General features: G+C 40.4%; 1 protein-coding gene across 30 annotated transcripts in view; it reads left to right on the top strand.

Moving 5' to 3' along the window:
* LOC308485761 (uncharacterized protein) overlaps positions 1-17,828 on the top strand; it is a 105,810-nt gene that overhangs the window by 32,513 nt on the left and 55,469 nt on the right. For 14 of the 30 annotated variants that reach the window (XM_081021812.1, XM_081021813.1, XM_081021810.1 and 11 more), the window contains exons 2-3: positions 3,869-3,943; positions 7,601-7,656. In XM_081021812.1, the coding sequence (XP_080877938.1) occupies positions 3,869-3,943; positions 7,601-7,656 (131 nt within the window). The remainder of the gene's footprint in view (positions 1-3,868; positions 3,944-7,600; positions 7,657-17,828) is intronic. The other 16 variants (XR_013990701.1, XR_013990702.1, XR_013990713.1 and 13 more) reach the window with 2 other exon arrangements.

The raw sequence follows: 17,828 nt of genomic DNA, 5'->3' as shown, positions 1-17,828 counted from the left end.
TGTCTGCTCTGGAGATAGAAGGTGCTCAGGACTGCACAGCAGTCTTCTTATTTTCCAAAGTGTCACCAGCTGCCTTTTCTGACCTTGTGCATTTGAAATGAAATGCAGCATTTAGAAGCTATAAAACACTTAATCACAATCCAATCCAAGAAAAACATGACATAATAACAACAATAGTAGAAATAAAGCAGCAACTCTGATTCTGATTCCATGAAAGCAGTTCCCCAGAGAGGTCTACTGCTCGCCTTCCAGAAACAATGTAAGCTCCACCACCACCACCTCTTTAATGGAGATAGGCCTTTAAAAATTTCTGTCTGTTGTGAATTGGTAATTGGGGGTTTTGTTAACCTACACCTTTTGTGCATGGGGTGGGGGAAGCATGTTGGCTGCATAGCGCCTGTTAGTAAGGGATCTTAATAATACAAAATACTGCTCTGTTACATTGGTGAACAGAGACTTGTAGCTATTTTGCCTTATCATCAACATCTGCACAGTGATGACTAAACAAAGATCGACTCGAAAACAGTTTGCAAATAGTGTTCAAGTTTATGGCGAGAAGCCATAGGCCAAAGTAAACATACTATATTCACATGCAACATCATTACTGAACGAGGGGGGAATAAGGGGAATAAATCATGACTCCAATGTACTCCAATGTTTTTCTTCCCCTCTCTTAAAACTAGTCCAGGGAGCTGATTGGCAGGAGATTCAGGAGAGAAACAATGAAATGGTTTTTCACACAGCGTTTAGTAACCTATAGCGTCACAAGACATCGTGATGTCCACCACCTTCGATGGCTTGCAAAGGGTATTGGGCCAAGTCATGGAGGGCTGGGCTATCCATGACTACTCTTCATGTATATTCAATGGTGAGGTTCAGAAGCAGCATCCTTCCAAATACCTGTTGCTGGGAATCAGGAGTGGGAGAGGGCCATTGCATTCATGGCCTCCTTGTGGGATTCCCATGGGCATTTGGTTAACAACAGTTGAGAAACAGGATGCTGGACTACGTAGGCCTTTGGACTGTTTCAGCAAAACTCTTCTTATGTTCCAACAACCAGTATAGGCATCGGCATACATAAATATTTGTAAAACACTTTTCTATTTGCATCAGGACAGGAGGTCTGTTTCTTGATGTTTACTTGCCTTCATATAGCTTTCAAACATTACTTGTCTTGCTTAGATTTAAAAGAGCATTGGTCCAACTGTTTCAACCTCTTTGCGTATTATTTCTTCTTGCAGATTTGGGGTTTGTCGTGAGCACTTAGCTCTGCTCAGGGGCAGCCGTGCTATTAGACAGTGAGGTAGCTCTCTCAAGGCAGCTGATTTGGGGTGTTTGTTTGTTTAATATAATGAAAGGGCATAAAATTATTAGTTATACAGTATATTTTTTATTGGGACGCGGGTGGCGCTGTGGGTAAAACCTCAGCGCCTAGGACTTGCCGATCGCATGGTCGGTGGTTCGAATCCCCGCGGCGGGGTGTGCTCCCGTTGTTCGGTCCCAGCGCCTGCCAACCTAGCAGTTCGAAAGCATCTCCGGGTGCAAGTAGATAAATAGGGACCACTTACCAGCGGGAAGGTAAACGGCGTTCCGTGTGCTGCGCTGGCTCGCCAGATGCAGCTTGTCACACTGGCCACGTGACCCGGAAGTGTCTGCGGACAGCGCTGGCTCCCGGCCTATAGAGTGAGATGAGCGCACAACCCTAGAGTCTGGCAAGACTGGCCTGAACGGGCAGGGATACCTTTATTTTTATATATATATTTTCACTTCCAGGGACTGGGAGTTTCCTGCCTTAGGTGAAAAAAACAAATAGGTTTGCCTTGTCTCCTATTACCATGATTTAAGGGTAGTGGTGTGGTGGCGGCAGGGATGTCAAATACTGCTCCAGCCCCGGCAGATAAATGTCTTCATCTGGCCTTGGTTCCACTGATCTTTTGTTAATCAGTCTATCCATGGCAGTAAGATATATAGAGACATAAAATAAATGATGAGATATGATTATGATATAGTACCAGTGTATATTATTAATATTTTTTCTGCTGTTGATATGACCATGATGGTCAAAATAACAACAAACAAACAATAAAGATTACAGTATAGAGCTGTGCAAGTTTCTAGTCACCAGTAGTGAAAGTGAAGATTGTATCTCCAGAATCCTGAGGGCATCTGGGCAGATTTCGTATTGGCTAGCGCACTGAGCTTCCTGTTTGAAGATTTCTCTGGCCAGAGAGTCTAGTTCCTCTCCTTATATTCTGTAAGTTCTACCCCATCCTCTCTACTACTCTAGTGATGTGGTGTTCATCTTCCATGTGCAGCAGAAACTGTGTTACTAGAATGAGTTTTTCCCATTACGTGATTTATATTGCATAAAGTATTGTTTCTTAAACTGCATACTGCAAAGGGCATTTTGTGTGACAATAGAGGTACTGCTGCCTATTTTTCTCTGACTGGAGGGCTCCTGTGTTTTTAATGGCAGCCTGACATTGCTTCACCTGACATTGCTTAGCAGGCATAGCATTTCTCATAATTTTATTGCCATGCCAGGGAAAAGTTCCCTTGTTAAATAAATGCTCACCTGTTGGCCAACTGTCAAAAACACAGGAGTCCTGTAGGAGGAGAAAATTGACGGAGAAGCAGTTACAAAGTCAACTGGTAAGCAGAGCTCCATTTTTCTACCCTATCAAAGCTGGCTGTTGGATGCCAACCACTCATTTTCTTGTTAGAAATGCTTACTGCAAAATTTTCTTTCTTTTCTTTCCTTCTTTTAAAATACTTTTCCTAAACAGTTATTACTGTTAAGGGACTGGTGTTTGGCAAAGTTCTACTCTTAAAGTTGGCCTTACTACCTCTCTTGCTGCTGGAAATTTCTGTGATCCAATAAAGCAGAAGAGCAGCCTTCTGTACAGTCGTCTGGGTGCCCTTCAAACTGTCAGAGCTAATAATGGCAGAAATGAACATAAAAATGGAGAAAAGCTCATTCCACAGAATTGCCAACTTTTCTCTGGCAAGGCTCCTCTGCCTTTTAAGAGAACCAGAACTGCCTAAGTAGATGTTGAAGCCTCTGTGTTCATAACTAGCAATTCAAGAATGAGAACCTCCTGGAAGCTTCCAGAGATCATGTGGAGCTTCTGAAGACTTGCCAGAAGGTCTTTAAGGATCTTTACAAGCCCTTAAGAATTGAAAAATGTCCCTGCTATGTTATCTACATCATTTTAAGTAACAGCTGCCGAAATACAAGCTTGTAAATAAAAGTGATAGATCGTTTTTGCTGAAATCATCTCAAACATTAACTGAGTATTAACTGCTAGCTTCTTTTGTGGTCATGGGCCAATACAAGAAAGTGTCACATTTATACTCATCATGTAATATATTAATGCATCTAGTTCTTGAATTTAGAATCATATGAATGTTGTCAGTGGTTTTTTTTGAAGCAAAGCTAATTCATTCTACAGATGTCAAACATCTTGTGTAGGGCAACAAGCAGCAGCAGCAGTTCACACGCTTAGATGTTCTGTAGGAACAATTTACTGTTCAGAGCCAGCTTTTAATTGTGCTGAAAACATCAGTGGACAGTCCAAAAATACTTGACACTCTCCCATTTTCTGCTATGTTTTAAGAGGGTGTGTAGATGACATAAGAGAGTACGTCGATGGGATCAAGATGTTGATTCTTTACATCCAATCTTTTGCTGGACATTCTGAAAGGAGCCACACTTGGCTCTTCAGATCGAGCCTGTCTTAGATAGAACAAATACCTAGGTTAGGTTTCTGTTTTCTACTTCAGTGCCCACTGGGAAAGAATAAAACCTCACACAAACTACATAACGAGAATTGCTCTCATTAATTATATCTACATACTTTTTTTTCAGACTTTCTGCCCCGGTCCTCACTGGTGGATGCAATACTCATACTCCCAATGCTGTTTTTGAAAAAGGCTTTAATGTGTAGGTACAGAATTCGGCGGCCAGGTTGCTCACCGGAGCAAGACAATTTGAGCATTTTACACCAATCCTGGCCCGACCGCACTGGTTGCCAATTAGCTTCTGGGCCCAATTCAAAGTGTTGGTTTTGACCTATAAAGCCTTAAACAGCTTAGGACCACAATACCTCAAGAACTGCCTCTCTCCGTATGAACCTACTCAGACCCTGAGATCATCTTCTGAGGCCCTTCTTCGAGTGCCTCCTCCAAGAGAGGTCTGGAGGGTGTGATAACACAAGAACGGGCCCTTCTGCAGTGGCCCCCCCTTCGTGGAATGCTCTCCCCAGGGAGGTTTGTCTGGCACATTCATTATATCTTTGGATATATATATCCCGGTCTTTGGATGATTAATGTTCTAAGGCCTTTTAAATGTGCTTGTGGGAGGGGGACCTTATTGTTTTGCCGTTTTTGTTTTGATTATTTATTCGGGTTTTCGTCTTGTGTTTCTATCTTGTGAACTGCCCTGAGATCTTTGGATGAAGGCGGGGGGCGGCGGTATATAAACCTAATAAATAAATGATAATAAATAAATCTGGTTGCAAATCATTTAGGTTAGCAATAATAATAATAATAATAATAATAATAATAATAATAATAATTTATTATTTATACCCCGCCCATCTAGCTGAGTTTCCCCAGCAAGTGTTACTGTGGTTGAAGCTCATGGTTTGGTGTAAGCTGGCATTGTCCCAACATTTGACATCTGCCCCCGTCTCCTTTCAAACATCAGGGGAGGCGCAGTCATTCGGATGGTTGATTGCCATGGGACTGGGCAAAGTGGGCACTAAGTTTGCCAAGTCTGTTTCAGCCAGTGCAGTTATCTTTGTCCTTGGCGATAGAGACTGAGCCGCTGACTAATCTATCTCAAGGCACCTCCCTTTCTTGTAATTACATGTTCACGCTTTTCATCTTCAGAGCTGCTCTGTGTTTACCCATATTTCTGTTTTCAGGTAATGCCTCTCCTATTCTTCCACTAGAACTTTTACTTGTCCCCTTATATATATATATATTTTTTAAATATTTATTGGAGTTTACAATAAGAATAAATGTAACAGGCAGTATAACAAATATCTTAACATACTTTCACATTTTTTTTCTTTGGACTTCCTCACATCTCCCGCTCCCACTTTCATCGTTATAACTTTTTACCAGCAATTTATTATCTTATTTACATTCTTGTATCCCATCTATATATTTATAATCTTATAATTCTCAGAAAGGGTTATATTTTCTCAATCTCACTTATTGTCTTAAGTCATCTAAGTTAGTGGTGCTCAATTATTTATGATCTAGCATCCTGCTTAGCATTCACTCAAATTGCAATGTTTTTGTAAATAATTCTTAAATTTCTTCCAATCCTCCTCCATCTTCTCTTCTCCCAGGTCACGAATTCTGCCGGTCATCTCAGCCAGTTCCATGTAGTCTATCAGTTGCATCTGCCATTCTTCCAGTGTGGGTAGATCTTGAGCTTTCCAGTGCTTTGCAAGTAGTATCCTTGCTGCTGTTGTTGCATACATAAAAAATGTCCGATCCTTCTTTGCCACCCCTTGGCCGACAATACCCAAAAGAAAGGCCTCTGGTTTCTTTGTGAAGGTATACTTAAATACCTTTTTCAGTTCATTATAAATCATTTCCCAGAACGCCTTCACTTTAGGGCAGGTCCACCAGAGGTGGAAGAATGTTCCTTCACTCTCTTTACATTTCCAACACTTATTATCAGACAGGTGGTAAATTTTTGCAAGTTTGACTGGGGTCATATACCATCTATATATCATTTTCATTACATTTTCTTTCAAAGCATTGCATGCAGTAAAGTTCAGCCCAGTACTCCACAACCTTTCCCAGTCCTCAAACATGATATTATACCCGATGTCCTGTGCCCACCTTATCATAGCCGATTTAACCATTTCATCTTGTGTATTCCATTTTAACAGCAAGTTATACATCCTTGAAAGTACCTTAGTCTTTGGTTCTAACAATTCTGTTTCTAGTTTCGATTTCTCCACCTGGAACCCTAGTTTCTTGTCATTTTTAAAAACTTCTTTAATCTGAGCGTAATGTAACCAGTCTCGCACTTTATCCTTCATTTTCTCCAGACTCTGCAATTTCCAATTGTCTCCATCTTTTTCTAATATTTCCCAGTATTTTGGCCATTTAGCCTCCATATTGGGTCTTTTTCGGGCCTTAGCTTCCAAAGGTGAAAGCCACCTTGGAGTTTTATTTTCCAGCAAGTCCTTATATTTTGTCCAGACATTAAACAGTGATTTTCTGACAATATGGTTCTTAAAGGCCTTATTTGCTTTAACCTTGTCGTACCATAAGTATGCATGCCATCCAAAAGCATTGTTAAACCCTTCCAAATCCAACACGTCAGTGTCTTCAAGAAGTAGCCAGTCTTTTAGCCAGCATTTACTTGTCCCCTTATAGACCATTTTTTTTATTAGCCTTCATTCTTCCTGTTAATTCTTTTATCTTTCCTGTGCATTGCACAGTCCATTGCTCCATATTATATTCCATGCTTCCTCGTTCCTTCTTTCATATTCCTTTGCCCTTATTACCAGATTTGTTCAAAAAAAATGATCCCCTGGTGGTATTTGATCACCACTGGCAGCTATCTCTGCTGTGTCACTGCCGCCTCTGTGCTGATGCTTATCCCACAGATAGTCATACAATTATACAGAGATTATTAATATAATCACCATGGCAACTGGCAAACTTACGAGAAGAGCCATTCAAAAGGATTCCAATTCTCCCCAATTCTTCATTTGAATTAAATGCTGAATTATGCCAGTTAAAAGATTGACAGCAACTTACAAACTTAATAAGTTGAAACAAAAGGAAAATCTAAATTAAAAAACCTCTTTATACTGATTGATATCTATTCTGTATTGAAGCCTCCAAAAATAAATAAAATAGTGCCAAATCTAACAGCATCATAAGTTTTGCCTTTCTGTGCATATGTTAGGGGTTTTTTTTGTTTTTTGTTTTTTAAAAAAGACTTCATAGAAATGTAGCTGATTAGCTAGAAAATGACTTCCTGATTGTAAAATGCAATAATATGACATGGTGTTGAACATCAATATAAAACTAGCAGCTGCTCCATTTTAGGCTAGCAGATAATTTGGATTTAGTTTATTGGTTACTGTGTGCTGCAAAAATAAAATAAAATAAAGAACCCCCCCCTGACCAAACCACATAAATGGATTTCCTAAAATATACAAGGGGGTGGGGGAATACTTTAAGTCCCATTAAAATAACTGGGAGTTTTGCTATTGACTTCAGCGGGTTATGGATGGCACCCTATATCAGAACCTGTCAGTCTCAGCTGGACCTCTCTGACCTTTTCTGCAGCGTGCAAGTAATGAGATTGCCCTTTCCCTTCCTGACACAGTTGCATCGCTTGACTCGAGGAGCTAAGCATTTTCAACATGTCCGTATTCTCCAGAGGTGTCATTTTCTGATTAAAACAAATCAAAAAGCTTCAGACTTGGCATGCCAGTAGTAAAAATCCTTTCCAGATGTTTCATTTTAATTTTTTTTAAAAAAATAATGGCAATGTATATTTTCCCTCAGTCACAATAATTTTCTTTTTCTTTTCATCATCCGTTTCCTACACATGAAGAAGACTGAAAGCAAAGTGGCTCTGCAGTCAAGCCAAACGATCATTATTCACAGAAGGTATGTATTCCCCATGTCTCTTGTCTCTCTTGATCCTTTGCCACTCTACTTCTGTTTCGTATCATTATTTATAACCTTCTAGCTAAAGTTCAAGGATGCAATCCAACCCCCTGTGCTTGCAAGCAGTAGGATACAGAATGGCTTCCACAAAGTCCTGTGAAAACCCCTCATCAGCTTCCTCCATACATGATGCAACTTGGCTGGGCCATCTGGTTGTGGACAACCAAAGTCCTTCCTGTACCTTTCCATTTAACACACCTTACCATCCCCCCCCCGCAAGGCCTCTGGGTGTCGCTCTTGACTTTGCTAGAAGTAGCCTGGGTGGGGTCCTGAGGAAAGGCGAGCTACTTAATGCTGATGATAAGACATGGGAGGTCCTCTGATGGAACAGGCCATGATGAGTAAAGTGCTTGGAAGAGCAGCAGCATGTTCAAGGCAGCTGATGAGAGATGGACACATTATTGTTGGGTCCTTGGGAGCCCCTCTGTTCCTGGCAAGAGCGGGGTGCACCCAAAAGAAACAGCCAGCAAATAAGCACACATTATGAACTTGTCCTGTTGATTTCAGTGGGTCCCCTATGAATATGACTAAGGCTGCCATCCTAAACCCTCTTACCTAGTAGGAAGGCCTAAAAAGTCAATGGAATATGGTTAGGATGCTCTGTAAGTCTGGATGCAATCCATAGTTTTAAACTCACATAAAGGCCCAAATTCTCGCTTCCACCTTACCTTTAACATTGGTCAAGGTATCTCAGTCTAGGAAAATTGCCTTTTTATCTCGGAATGATCTCTTTGTATTGTCCTATAAAAGTGCTCCACATTCCTAGGAACCCATTCCATCTTTTCTATCCTGGGCATTGACCCACCTCACAGGTAATGCTGAGTTTAACCAGGGATTAGTGCACATAATCAAATATGTGGGTTCCTGCCGTGATAATTGCAGCTGCCACACTGTTCAGGGCTAAGCCATTATTTGACTTAGCACTACATCCAAACCCAGGCTGGTGGCTTATCTTGCTCCAGATTAGGGATAGACTAGTTTGTAAAGTATGGTTTCTCTCCATTCCTCATTGTTTCACTCTTAAATTCGGTTTTCCACATTTCCGTAGCAGTTTGCAATTTTATTTTAATTTTTTAAAAAACTCATCAGAATTTGCTAGCATTTTAATGAGAATTTCTCCTAGCATATACATTGTTGATAAATATACACATTTCTGCCAACATTTTCCTATTATATAATGCATTTTTGTACACTTTGTTCACTTACATGTGTACTTTTAGGTTCACTTTATATGCTTTTATATTACTATTTTATTGTTTAATGTTGCCTTTGGTTTAATTGTATTGTACACTACTTAGATATTTAAAAAATATTAAGGAGTTTATAAATGCTTCAAATTTAATAGAAAAAAATCTTCTGTCCAGGAACTTGTGTGTTTGCTAGTTCATGCTAAGCCACTATTTGGCTTAGTACTATGTGTGGTCATTCAATCAGTTAACCTTTTCCTTATGATTTCCCAGATGTTTAATGCATTGCTGTGTGACAGCCAACATTGTTGTTATCTTTATTTTTCATTTAAATCTTAAGTTTCGGTTATACAACCTAATTTAGGGGAAGTTTTAAACGTCTTAGTTGATTAGAGAATATACTCCTGCCAAGTACAAAATGATTCCTAAAATTTCAGATTTTCATGGAACCAACAAAGACATTTCACAGAAGAGCCTGTTAATTTATTTGTTGTCAATTTTGAGAGCAACAGAATATTGCAAAACACATTGCACAATGGAATTGTCCAAGGCAATGAACATTTGATCTGTAGCCAGTCTTGACGCAGCCAGTGTGACAGCATATATGCGTCAGAGTGACCTTACTTGCACATTCCAGTTCAGAAAAATAGCAAGAAACACAAAGACACTTTGATGCATTTTAGATAAACAAATGCCATCACATTTTCAGCAAAAAATGTATATAATACAGTTGACCCTGACCATTTCTGAAGTTCAAGGATACCAGGTTTTAATGGTTCCAGGCACAATGCCATCAACCATAAACCTCAGAAATGCCCTCTTTTGTAATACTGAATTCAATTTCTTTTGTACAGTTTCTTTTACCATATTTTTTAACCGAAACCATGTGCTCAACTAGTGAATACAATGCATTTTGTTCTCAAACTTGTATCAGCATCAATAGTTCTTCCTCTCTCTCTCTCCCCCCCGCAAAAGTCTGCACTCATAGGCAGTTGGCAATTTTCAAGGCAGTTCTAAATTGTGCTTTTAACTTTAAATAACAAATATTGAGGTAATTTGGCAGTTAAAATATTTACCCTGGATTTGACTGATTCTGCGTTGCGTTGCATACTTGCATATTGTTTAAGTTGTAAATTTTCCACATATGCTGAGTTGAACCACCTGAGCCAGAGTTTCTATGTCACCCTCTCCACTGTTCACCCCCAACGTAACATATTTGTGCAGACTCCATGGGCCACCACAACCCCAATCCAGCTCATTCTACTCCTGTATAAAACTGGCATGAGATCGGAGATGAGCATGCTAAGCTGTGTGTCCTTGTCACTGTCTCCATCACCCTCCATGAGTTGGAGAGTGAACTTTTGAAGTGGGGGCACCTCCACAAGAACAGGAGATTCCCTGCTTCAGAGAGGGTTGGTCACCAGTTTGTGGAGGACTATGGGAGTCATGTGCTCATTCTTACTCTCTCCACTGATGTGTTGGTTTTGCATGCAAGTAGGATACAGTGACTTTAGTATGAGGTATGTGTTTTGGCATGGATGGAGCATTGCTCCTCATTTATTAAAGAGTATTTGAAGTAGTTCATAGCATCTCTAGTGAGCTAGAGACCACAATATAGAAAATAGAATGGATATCATTAGAATTGTGGCAAAACTCTGGTTTCTTCTCCTGTCAGAAATGTCAACTGTGAAACTGTTTAAAAAAGAGAATAATCCTGCTGATGAGGCGCTCAACACCAAAGCTCTATTTGTTTGCAGAATAAAGGGCATCTTTGAATTGTTTCTTCACATGCATTTCTAACTTTCCATCCATTCTTAGAATAACACCAGATCAATATGCATCCAGTGCCCTTGATTGTGCCTCAAAAGGCACAAGCTAATGATGCCGACAGCTATTGAAAAGCTTTCCATTTGGCCCAATGTTGGATAAATTATCCTGAAGAAAATTGTAGAACCTTTTCCAGTAATGCTATTAATGCAAGGCATGCCATCAGCAATATATCTCAGTACTTAATAATACATTATAGGATTTGTTTAAAAAAGGGGGGGGATAATGGAGGAGCAATCTTTTTAACTACTGAAAAAAGTATTCCTGATATTTGTTTTGTACTTTCTTCAATTTTTCCTCTCAAAGAAAAGTTAAATTGGTTTTTTTTTTGGGGGGGGGGGAGAGAAAGACTGTCTTTTCTGTGTAGCATTTTAAGAAAAGAGATAGATGCAGAATATCATTTTACTCTTTTTGGAATGTTAAATAACAACTGATCCTTCTGAAATAGTTATGCTAAAATAGCCTAAGAAACAGTGCTTTGGATGAGATGGGATGGGAGACACAAAGTATAATAGAAATAATACATTCCGGCTGCAGTCCTATACAGCAACTGTACCTGGTAGTAATTCTATTGAACTCAGTGGGGCTTGTCATAACTTAAGCAAAAAAGGCAGATTTCCAGTTTTATGTAGGCATCTCATCAGCCTTTCCTTGTGGCTTGTTTGACCATTGTCAGTAAACGGTGAATAAGATACAGTGGTCTGGTCTAACAGAAATTTTAGGTTCTCTGAAGCAAGTGACTTCTGTTATGCTGATAACTTTTGTTGACAATCTACACTTTTTCTTAGGTTGCTGTATAATTTCTCTATCATTAACTTTTACTAAAAGCTAACCATCAGACTTTATAGGATAATTATTAGTTGGCAGGTTGCTAAAGTACACATGAGATGCTAGCACACTGACTCCAGCAACAAATAATAAAACTAATGTTATTTTAATAACGGCAGTAAGTGCAGCGCTATGCCGTTTTGACACCATATCCTCAGGGCATCAGCTTATCTAGCAAAACCATCAGATAACACTTTGTTTTATCAAGGAAGGTGCAGGCTTAAAGCGAGGTGTAGGCAAATGAATGGTCCGTCTCTTACAACAACATTTAGAGGAAAGCAGTCATTTTTTTAATCAACCAGTTTGAATTAATATATTAAACTACTTTTCTTCTTGGTCTTGAGGTGGTGAAAACACTGTTTAGAAAGTATACCATTTCAACCATTTGTATGAGTCATTCACTTCAGGGCTTATTCACACAAAAGGCGAACCCAAGAGCTGGTAAACACAAGAAACTCAATGTGGAAATGCCCCTATGAAATAACTTCCTGGTGGTGGGTGAGCCCATTGGGCCATCTTTTAAAAAATATATATCACACTTACTAAGTAGTTGCTATAATCAACAGCAACAGCCAGTACTGATCATACTCACTAGATTGATTTCAATTCCAAATATGGGATAAATAAGTGAATGTAATGAACGTCTGTTTTCATCTTTGGTGTTTTTCTCCAATATCTCTAGTGGGAAAGGGCAGGTTATCCAGGACCAAGGGCAACAACTCCCTAACAATACTCCAGTTGGTGGCAACTGGTAAGGGACTATGAATAAGAGTATAAGAAGCTCTGTTGGATCAGGCTGTCTCGTCCAGCATCCTGTTCTCAAAGTGGCAAACCAGCTACCTATGGGATATAATACTTTCTGTGTGAAGTATTATGCTAAGCCAAGGACAGGGAACCTGTGGCCCTCCGGATATCCATGGACACAATGTTTCTACATAGAATTCTACAATTCTATGATTCTATACGACATTTTCAAGGCACAAGCAATGCATACATTGGCCTTGAAGTGATCCCTGGGTTTCATAGCTTTGGATCATTCATACATTGCAGTTTTAGTGGATACATATTACAAATTTTGCATCTACCCACAATGTAATATGGCATGTTAATTTAATACGGTATACACCACAAAACATGCTGTAGGGAAAGGGACACATTCAGTTGCCAAGAATTGTCTGTAATCTGAAGGAATCTTAGTGCCAATATTACATTTCAGCAGTTTCTCTCCTCTCCCCCTCCATATCTTCCTTCCCCCTCCTGTAAATTCATTTTAATATTTTCTAGACTATTATAGCTACATCATGGCATTGTTCTTTGAATAGCACTTGCACTTAACTATGTGTGTATATTGTGAATTTGTAATGTCTCCCTAATTTGACAGTCATTAATATCCTTTTATTTGAACAGTCATTAGTTTACCTCTGCTTTTGTGAGCTGAGCACACAATAAGCTAGCGTTCGGATTTATATGCTCTTTTACTTCTCCCCATCTCTGAAAAGCTTGCTCACACACACACACAAAAACACTGACAAATCACAGCAGGGCAGGGTTGTGAGTCAGTAGGAAGGGTGAAAATATTGGACAATGCAGCGGTCCACGCCTATGGGAGCTGTTGCAGTGAGGAGATAATAAGGGCGGAAATGGGTCAAGGAGCATGGGATGGTCATGACTTCTGTCCTGGAAGAGGAAGGAAGAAACAAGGGAGAGTGCAGTTTGACAGAGGAGGGGGAATGAGAACTGGGCAAGCCACATGTGACCAGTCCCCAGTCCTCCTAACCTGAGAAAGACAATGAAATTGCTTCAAAAGTGCCTGGGGCCTGGGAAAATGTAGAAAAGAAAAGAGAAACAAATAAGAGGGGGACTCAGTACAGAAATAGGGAAGAAAATGAGATTACAGTACAGTGAAGGGAATCCTCTGGCTAATGAATATTTACTCATTATTTGTTCAAAAAGAAAATTATCCAGTTCTTCAGTAAAAAAAAAAAGGTGACCAGCCCAGCCCACAAATCATTTAAAAAAGGAAGAGACACTCCCTGCTCTCAGGCTTATAATATAAAAATACATGACACCAAAGGAGAATGGATTGGGAGGGAGGAGGAAATAAGCAAGGTACAAGTTCTTAAGTGCAAATCATTCTAATGACCAACTAAGTTGGACAATAAAAAGTCACCCACATTGCTGATCTCACAGGTGTGCTGAGAGAGTGGCCCTGCATCCCTTTTATCCTGTGCTACAGCCTGATACAGTGACTGATCCCACGTGAAAGTTGATGGAGGAAGGAGTGTGGTTTCGATCAAAGCTACTGGTACCGCCACATCCCTCCCTCCCTCCCTTCTTCTGATACAGTCTGCTGTAATTGCAGGACTTTTTTGAGCCAGAACTCACCAGAACTCAGTTCCTGCACCTCTCAGGTGGGCTCCATTGCCATTATAACAGAACAAGGGAGGTGTTCATGGTGAGTTCCGGCACCTCTTTTTCTAGAAAGAACAGCACTGTGTAATTGGATAAATAAGATTGCTTTGGACCCATTAAAAACAATCCAGGTGGTATGTCTCCCTCAGAGGCCACTTGCAAAATATAGCCCTCTGCCTCTCACCCACCTCCCCCTGCCGCCTCCTTTGCCCAATAAAGAGCAGCGATTGGAAACTACTACAATACTAGCATTTCAAGCTAGTAACACTTATGGATAGCTAAGTCAGCACAGACAAAGGTCTATGAATATGTTAGAGTTGCAGTGTTGCAAAACTAGTGTTATTCATCTTGGGTTGTTTTCTTCTGCAACATACTCCCTAATTTGTAGTACAGAAGGAAACAGAAAGCTAAGGAGTCTGTATTCAGAGTTTGTCTCAGACACTGGAAGAGTGAGTCATATGCAACTAAGTCTTGCAGGAAAAGTCTTGACACATCAGACTGGGATTGGAAAATAAATATTTGATTACAAACCCCTGCAATATTATTTTTTTTGAAAGAAAAACCTGAGTAATGTTAAAGGTCAGAAGTTAATGTTTGTTTTTTCCGGGTAAAATTTAGTTACGGAAACGTTGAGACATGTTCTGTGAATAACAGAGCTTTAGATTGCATCAAATTATAGTTTCAATGCACTACGGAGATTTATGAAAAGTTTTGCAAAGTGTCACTAGCCTGAAAGTGTTTGAAGAGAAAGGCAGACAGAGTGAAGGCCGCACTCAATAACATACAATTATATTAGATAGGTAACTCGCCCTTGAGTGCTGCCTCTTGTCTTCTGCTGTCTTGCCTACATCAAACAGCTAGTTACCTCTAGAAACTCATCAACAAGGTATAATGAACACAATTCCTTTTTGTGACTGCATGCCCAGGCACATGAGGCCCTCAGCACGGTGAGGGGCCAACCATAGAAATAAAACGTGGGACATTTTGAATTGGGTTGAAAATCAGCCACAGCTTTATTGATTACAGGTGTAAGTAAGACGGTTTTGGCGAAGGCATTGGGTATGTATCCATCATAAAGCAGCCCGATTGCTGGTTGATAAGCAAGTGGGGGTTGACCCAGGGTTTGGGGGTCGTCCCTGACATTCCCCTTGTAATACAATCCCACTGGAGCCACCATTGTGAAGGGTTCTATGGCCCATAGCTCCCACAAGGACTACCGGACAGAGACATCCCTTCCTGGAATCCTTTAACAGAATGTCAGCTAAGGCTCCAGCCTAATGCCTTATCTGCCAAAGTTGTGACATTTCCCCCCCCATGAAAGCTGTATTATGTATAAATATCTTTTTGTCTTGTATGGTTGTACGCTTAAGTTCAAGTCATTTCATTCCAGTTACTAAACATGTTTGTGAGGTATGCTAACTTTGCTAGCCAATCTGTGTGGGCTAAATTGCAACTCAAGCTTTTAGTTCAAAAGAAATGCATGTAATCCTTCTCTTAACTCAAATAGTCTCTGCAGCACATGGCCCCAGAGGCAACGATTATTTGTGTGAGGTGGGGGTTATCACAGTCGATTTCTGAACTTAAGATACCAAACACTAATTGGAATATATAAAAAAATAAAAAAATTGTCCAGCAGCACCTTAGAGACCAACTAAGTTTGTTCTTGGTATAAGCTTTCGTGTGCATGCACACTTTTTCAGGTATTTGAAGAAGTGTGCATGCACACGAAAGCTTATACCAATAATTAAAAAATAAATAAATCTATATTTCGACTGTGTCAGACCAACACGGCTACCTACCTGAATCTAAAACACTAATTGGCTTTGAGAATCAAAAAAGAGCTATCATTTTGTCCATCCCTTTTGCTGTATTAGATAAGCACTTCATGGAATACTTCAGCTAGCTCTAGCCAAAGGCAGCACCTGTGCATCAGGTGAGCTGTAATAGTCACTCAAAACAAATCCCTGTATGAGCACCTTGTGGTGAACTGTTGCCGTATCTTCCGCTAGCCACCAGAGAGTAGTGTGGTTACAAATGTCAACACTGCATTATACTTGTTGTTGACATCCATCTATCCAGTTGAACTGCAGCATTAGGAGCACTCCCCGGGGCTGCCCAGCCTCACTGATGTGGTCCAAAGAAAAGCGAGAGCAATACGTGTGGCACCAGCTTGGCTGCAGGAGTTGCCGGAAGGAGGCGTACAAGGCTGGCAAAAGAAAGAAGTTGTCAGAGGTATTCATCATGCCAGTTAAGGATTTGCATGCAATAATTATTTTGGGTTTACTTATAAACCTAACAACCCACTTGCACAGGCTTCATAACCTGCTTCTGGATCACGAGCCACTGGCTGGGAAATGCTGATTCAGTGGACAAACTTTTGTAGCTTCCTGTATTGTGGAGGCTACCTGTCTAATTCAGACCCCTGGAAGTACACCTTTGAGAATTTTGTTGATGGGGATGAGTGCAGTGGAAGACACTTGTCCCCATTCTAACTGCTCACATATTTGTTTTAAAGACAAGTAGAATACCCAAGTAGGATACCCAAAGAGGGCCCCTTTCTCTCTACTTCAGAGGTGGCGGACTTTTGTGGCTCCACTGGCCAGATCCTTATCTGATCAGCCTCAAGGACCAAATTTCAAAGGTGGATGGGACCACCCTCCTGTCAATCATTTAACAACACAATGACATCGGGTGAGTGGTGCTTGGAATCCACAAAGTCATGGTTTGGGGGAAATGACCACCACTCCTCTATAGTCATTTCTATAGTCAAAGACTCCTAAAAGTTTGGTGACTTAAGACTGTCCTTTGTAAAAACTAGCATGGCCTGCCCATCTATGTTTTTAAAAATTCTATGTTGAATTATGAATGTTACATGGCCCTGGCAAAAATTGGGACAGAAATAAGGCTTATGAAGACCCAGATAGAGCAAAATGTGGCCAGCAGACAGGCGTTTCATATATTAAGTGGTTTGGGTACAATATTCAATGTATTGAATGTCTGTGAAACAACCCTTCGTATCATAGCCTACAACAACTTGTCAAAGCCCAATTTGATCTGTAGATGCCTTGGACACAGCTTGGAATCTTTTGCATGCCTAAACACTGCCGACCTGGCAAGCTGAGATCTGAACTTGTCTCTATTAAACATCTGTGCTTGAATTACCAGTGTTGTGTTCCTTTGACCTGGTTCATTTGAACTGTGCTGGAAGTAAGCATTGCAACCACTAAATCTAACTTCAGGGTGTGAACTGTTGCTGGGTGATGATAGCAAATTGGATAATGAGCTCTCCAAGGGGCCATGAGAGCACCGAAGATCCCATGTTCTCAAAGGAAAAAAAACAAAACCCAAACTCTTCAAATCAGATTGGAAGGGAAAACAGAGAGCAGGGTGTACATTGTGTTTTCGGGCAGCTCTTTTTGTTTTTTTTGTTTTTAATGACTCAGTATGTATCTAAATGACCAGTTCAGAACTGTCAGGATAGTTCCCCAGTTCCTGGTTGAAAGGTACTACTCAGTCCACATGTAATGGGAGAAGGAGTGAGGCAGAATAGCCTTCCTTCTGGGATAGGAGCCATGCTGTTTTCATCTCTTCACCCCTTGCTTTCATCAGCTGTCCTAACCACTTGCTTTTTATCTTTAGCTGTGTACACATGTAGCCTTTGAAGCACACAGAGGTCACTTTTTCACAGTGCTCTTCTGTACATAGTGGCTCGCAATTTGCACACCTTTGTGCAGTAACCTCATCTAAAGCAGCAGCTACTACTCAAGTTGTCTGTGGGCATGTTTTCAAACCGGTGTTTTTGCCATAGACTCTATCTATCTATCTATCTATCTATCTGTCTGTCTGTCTGTCTGTCTG

Source organism: Podarcis pityusensis (assembly GCF_964106645.2).
Source record: "Podarcis pityusensis genome assembly, chromosome: 9".
Lineage (NCBI taxonomy): Eukaryota > Metazoa > Chordata > Lepidosauria > Squamata > Lacertidae > Podarcis > Podarcis pityusensis.
The sequence above is the reverse complement of the archived record's forward strand: the minus strand, read 5'-3'. Positions and strand labels throughout refer to the sequence as shown.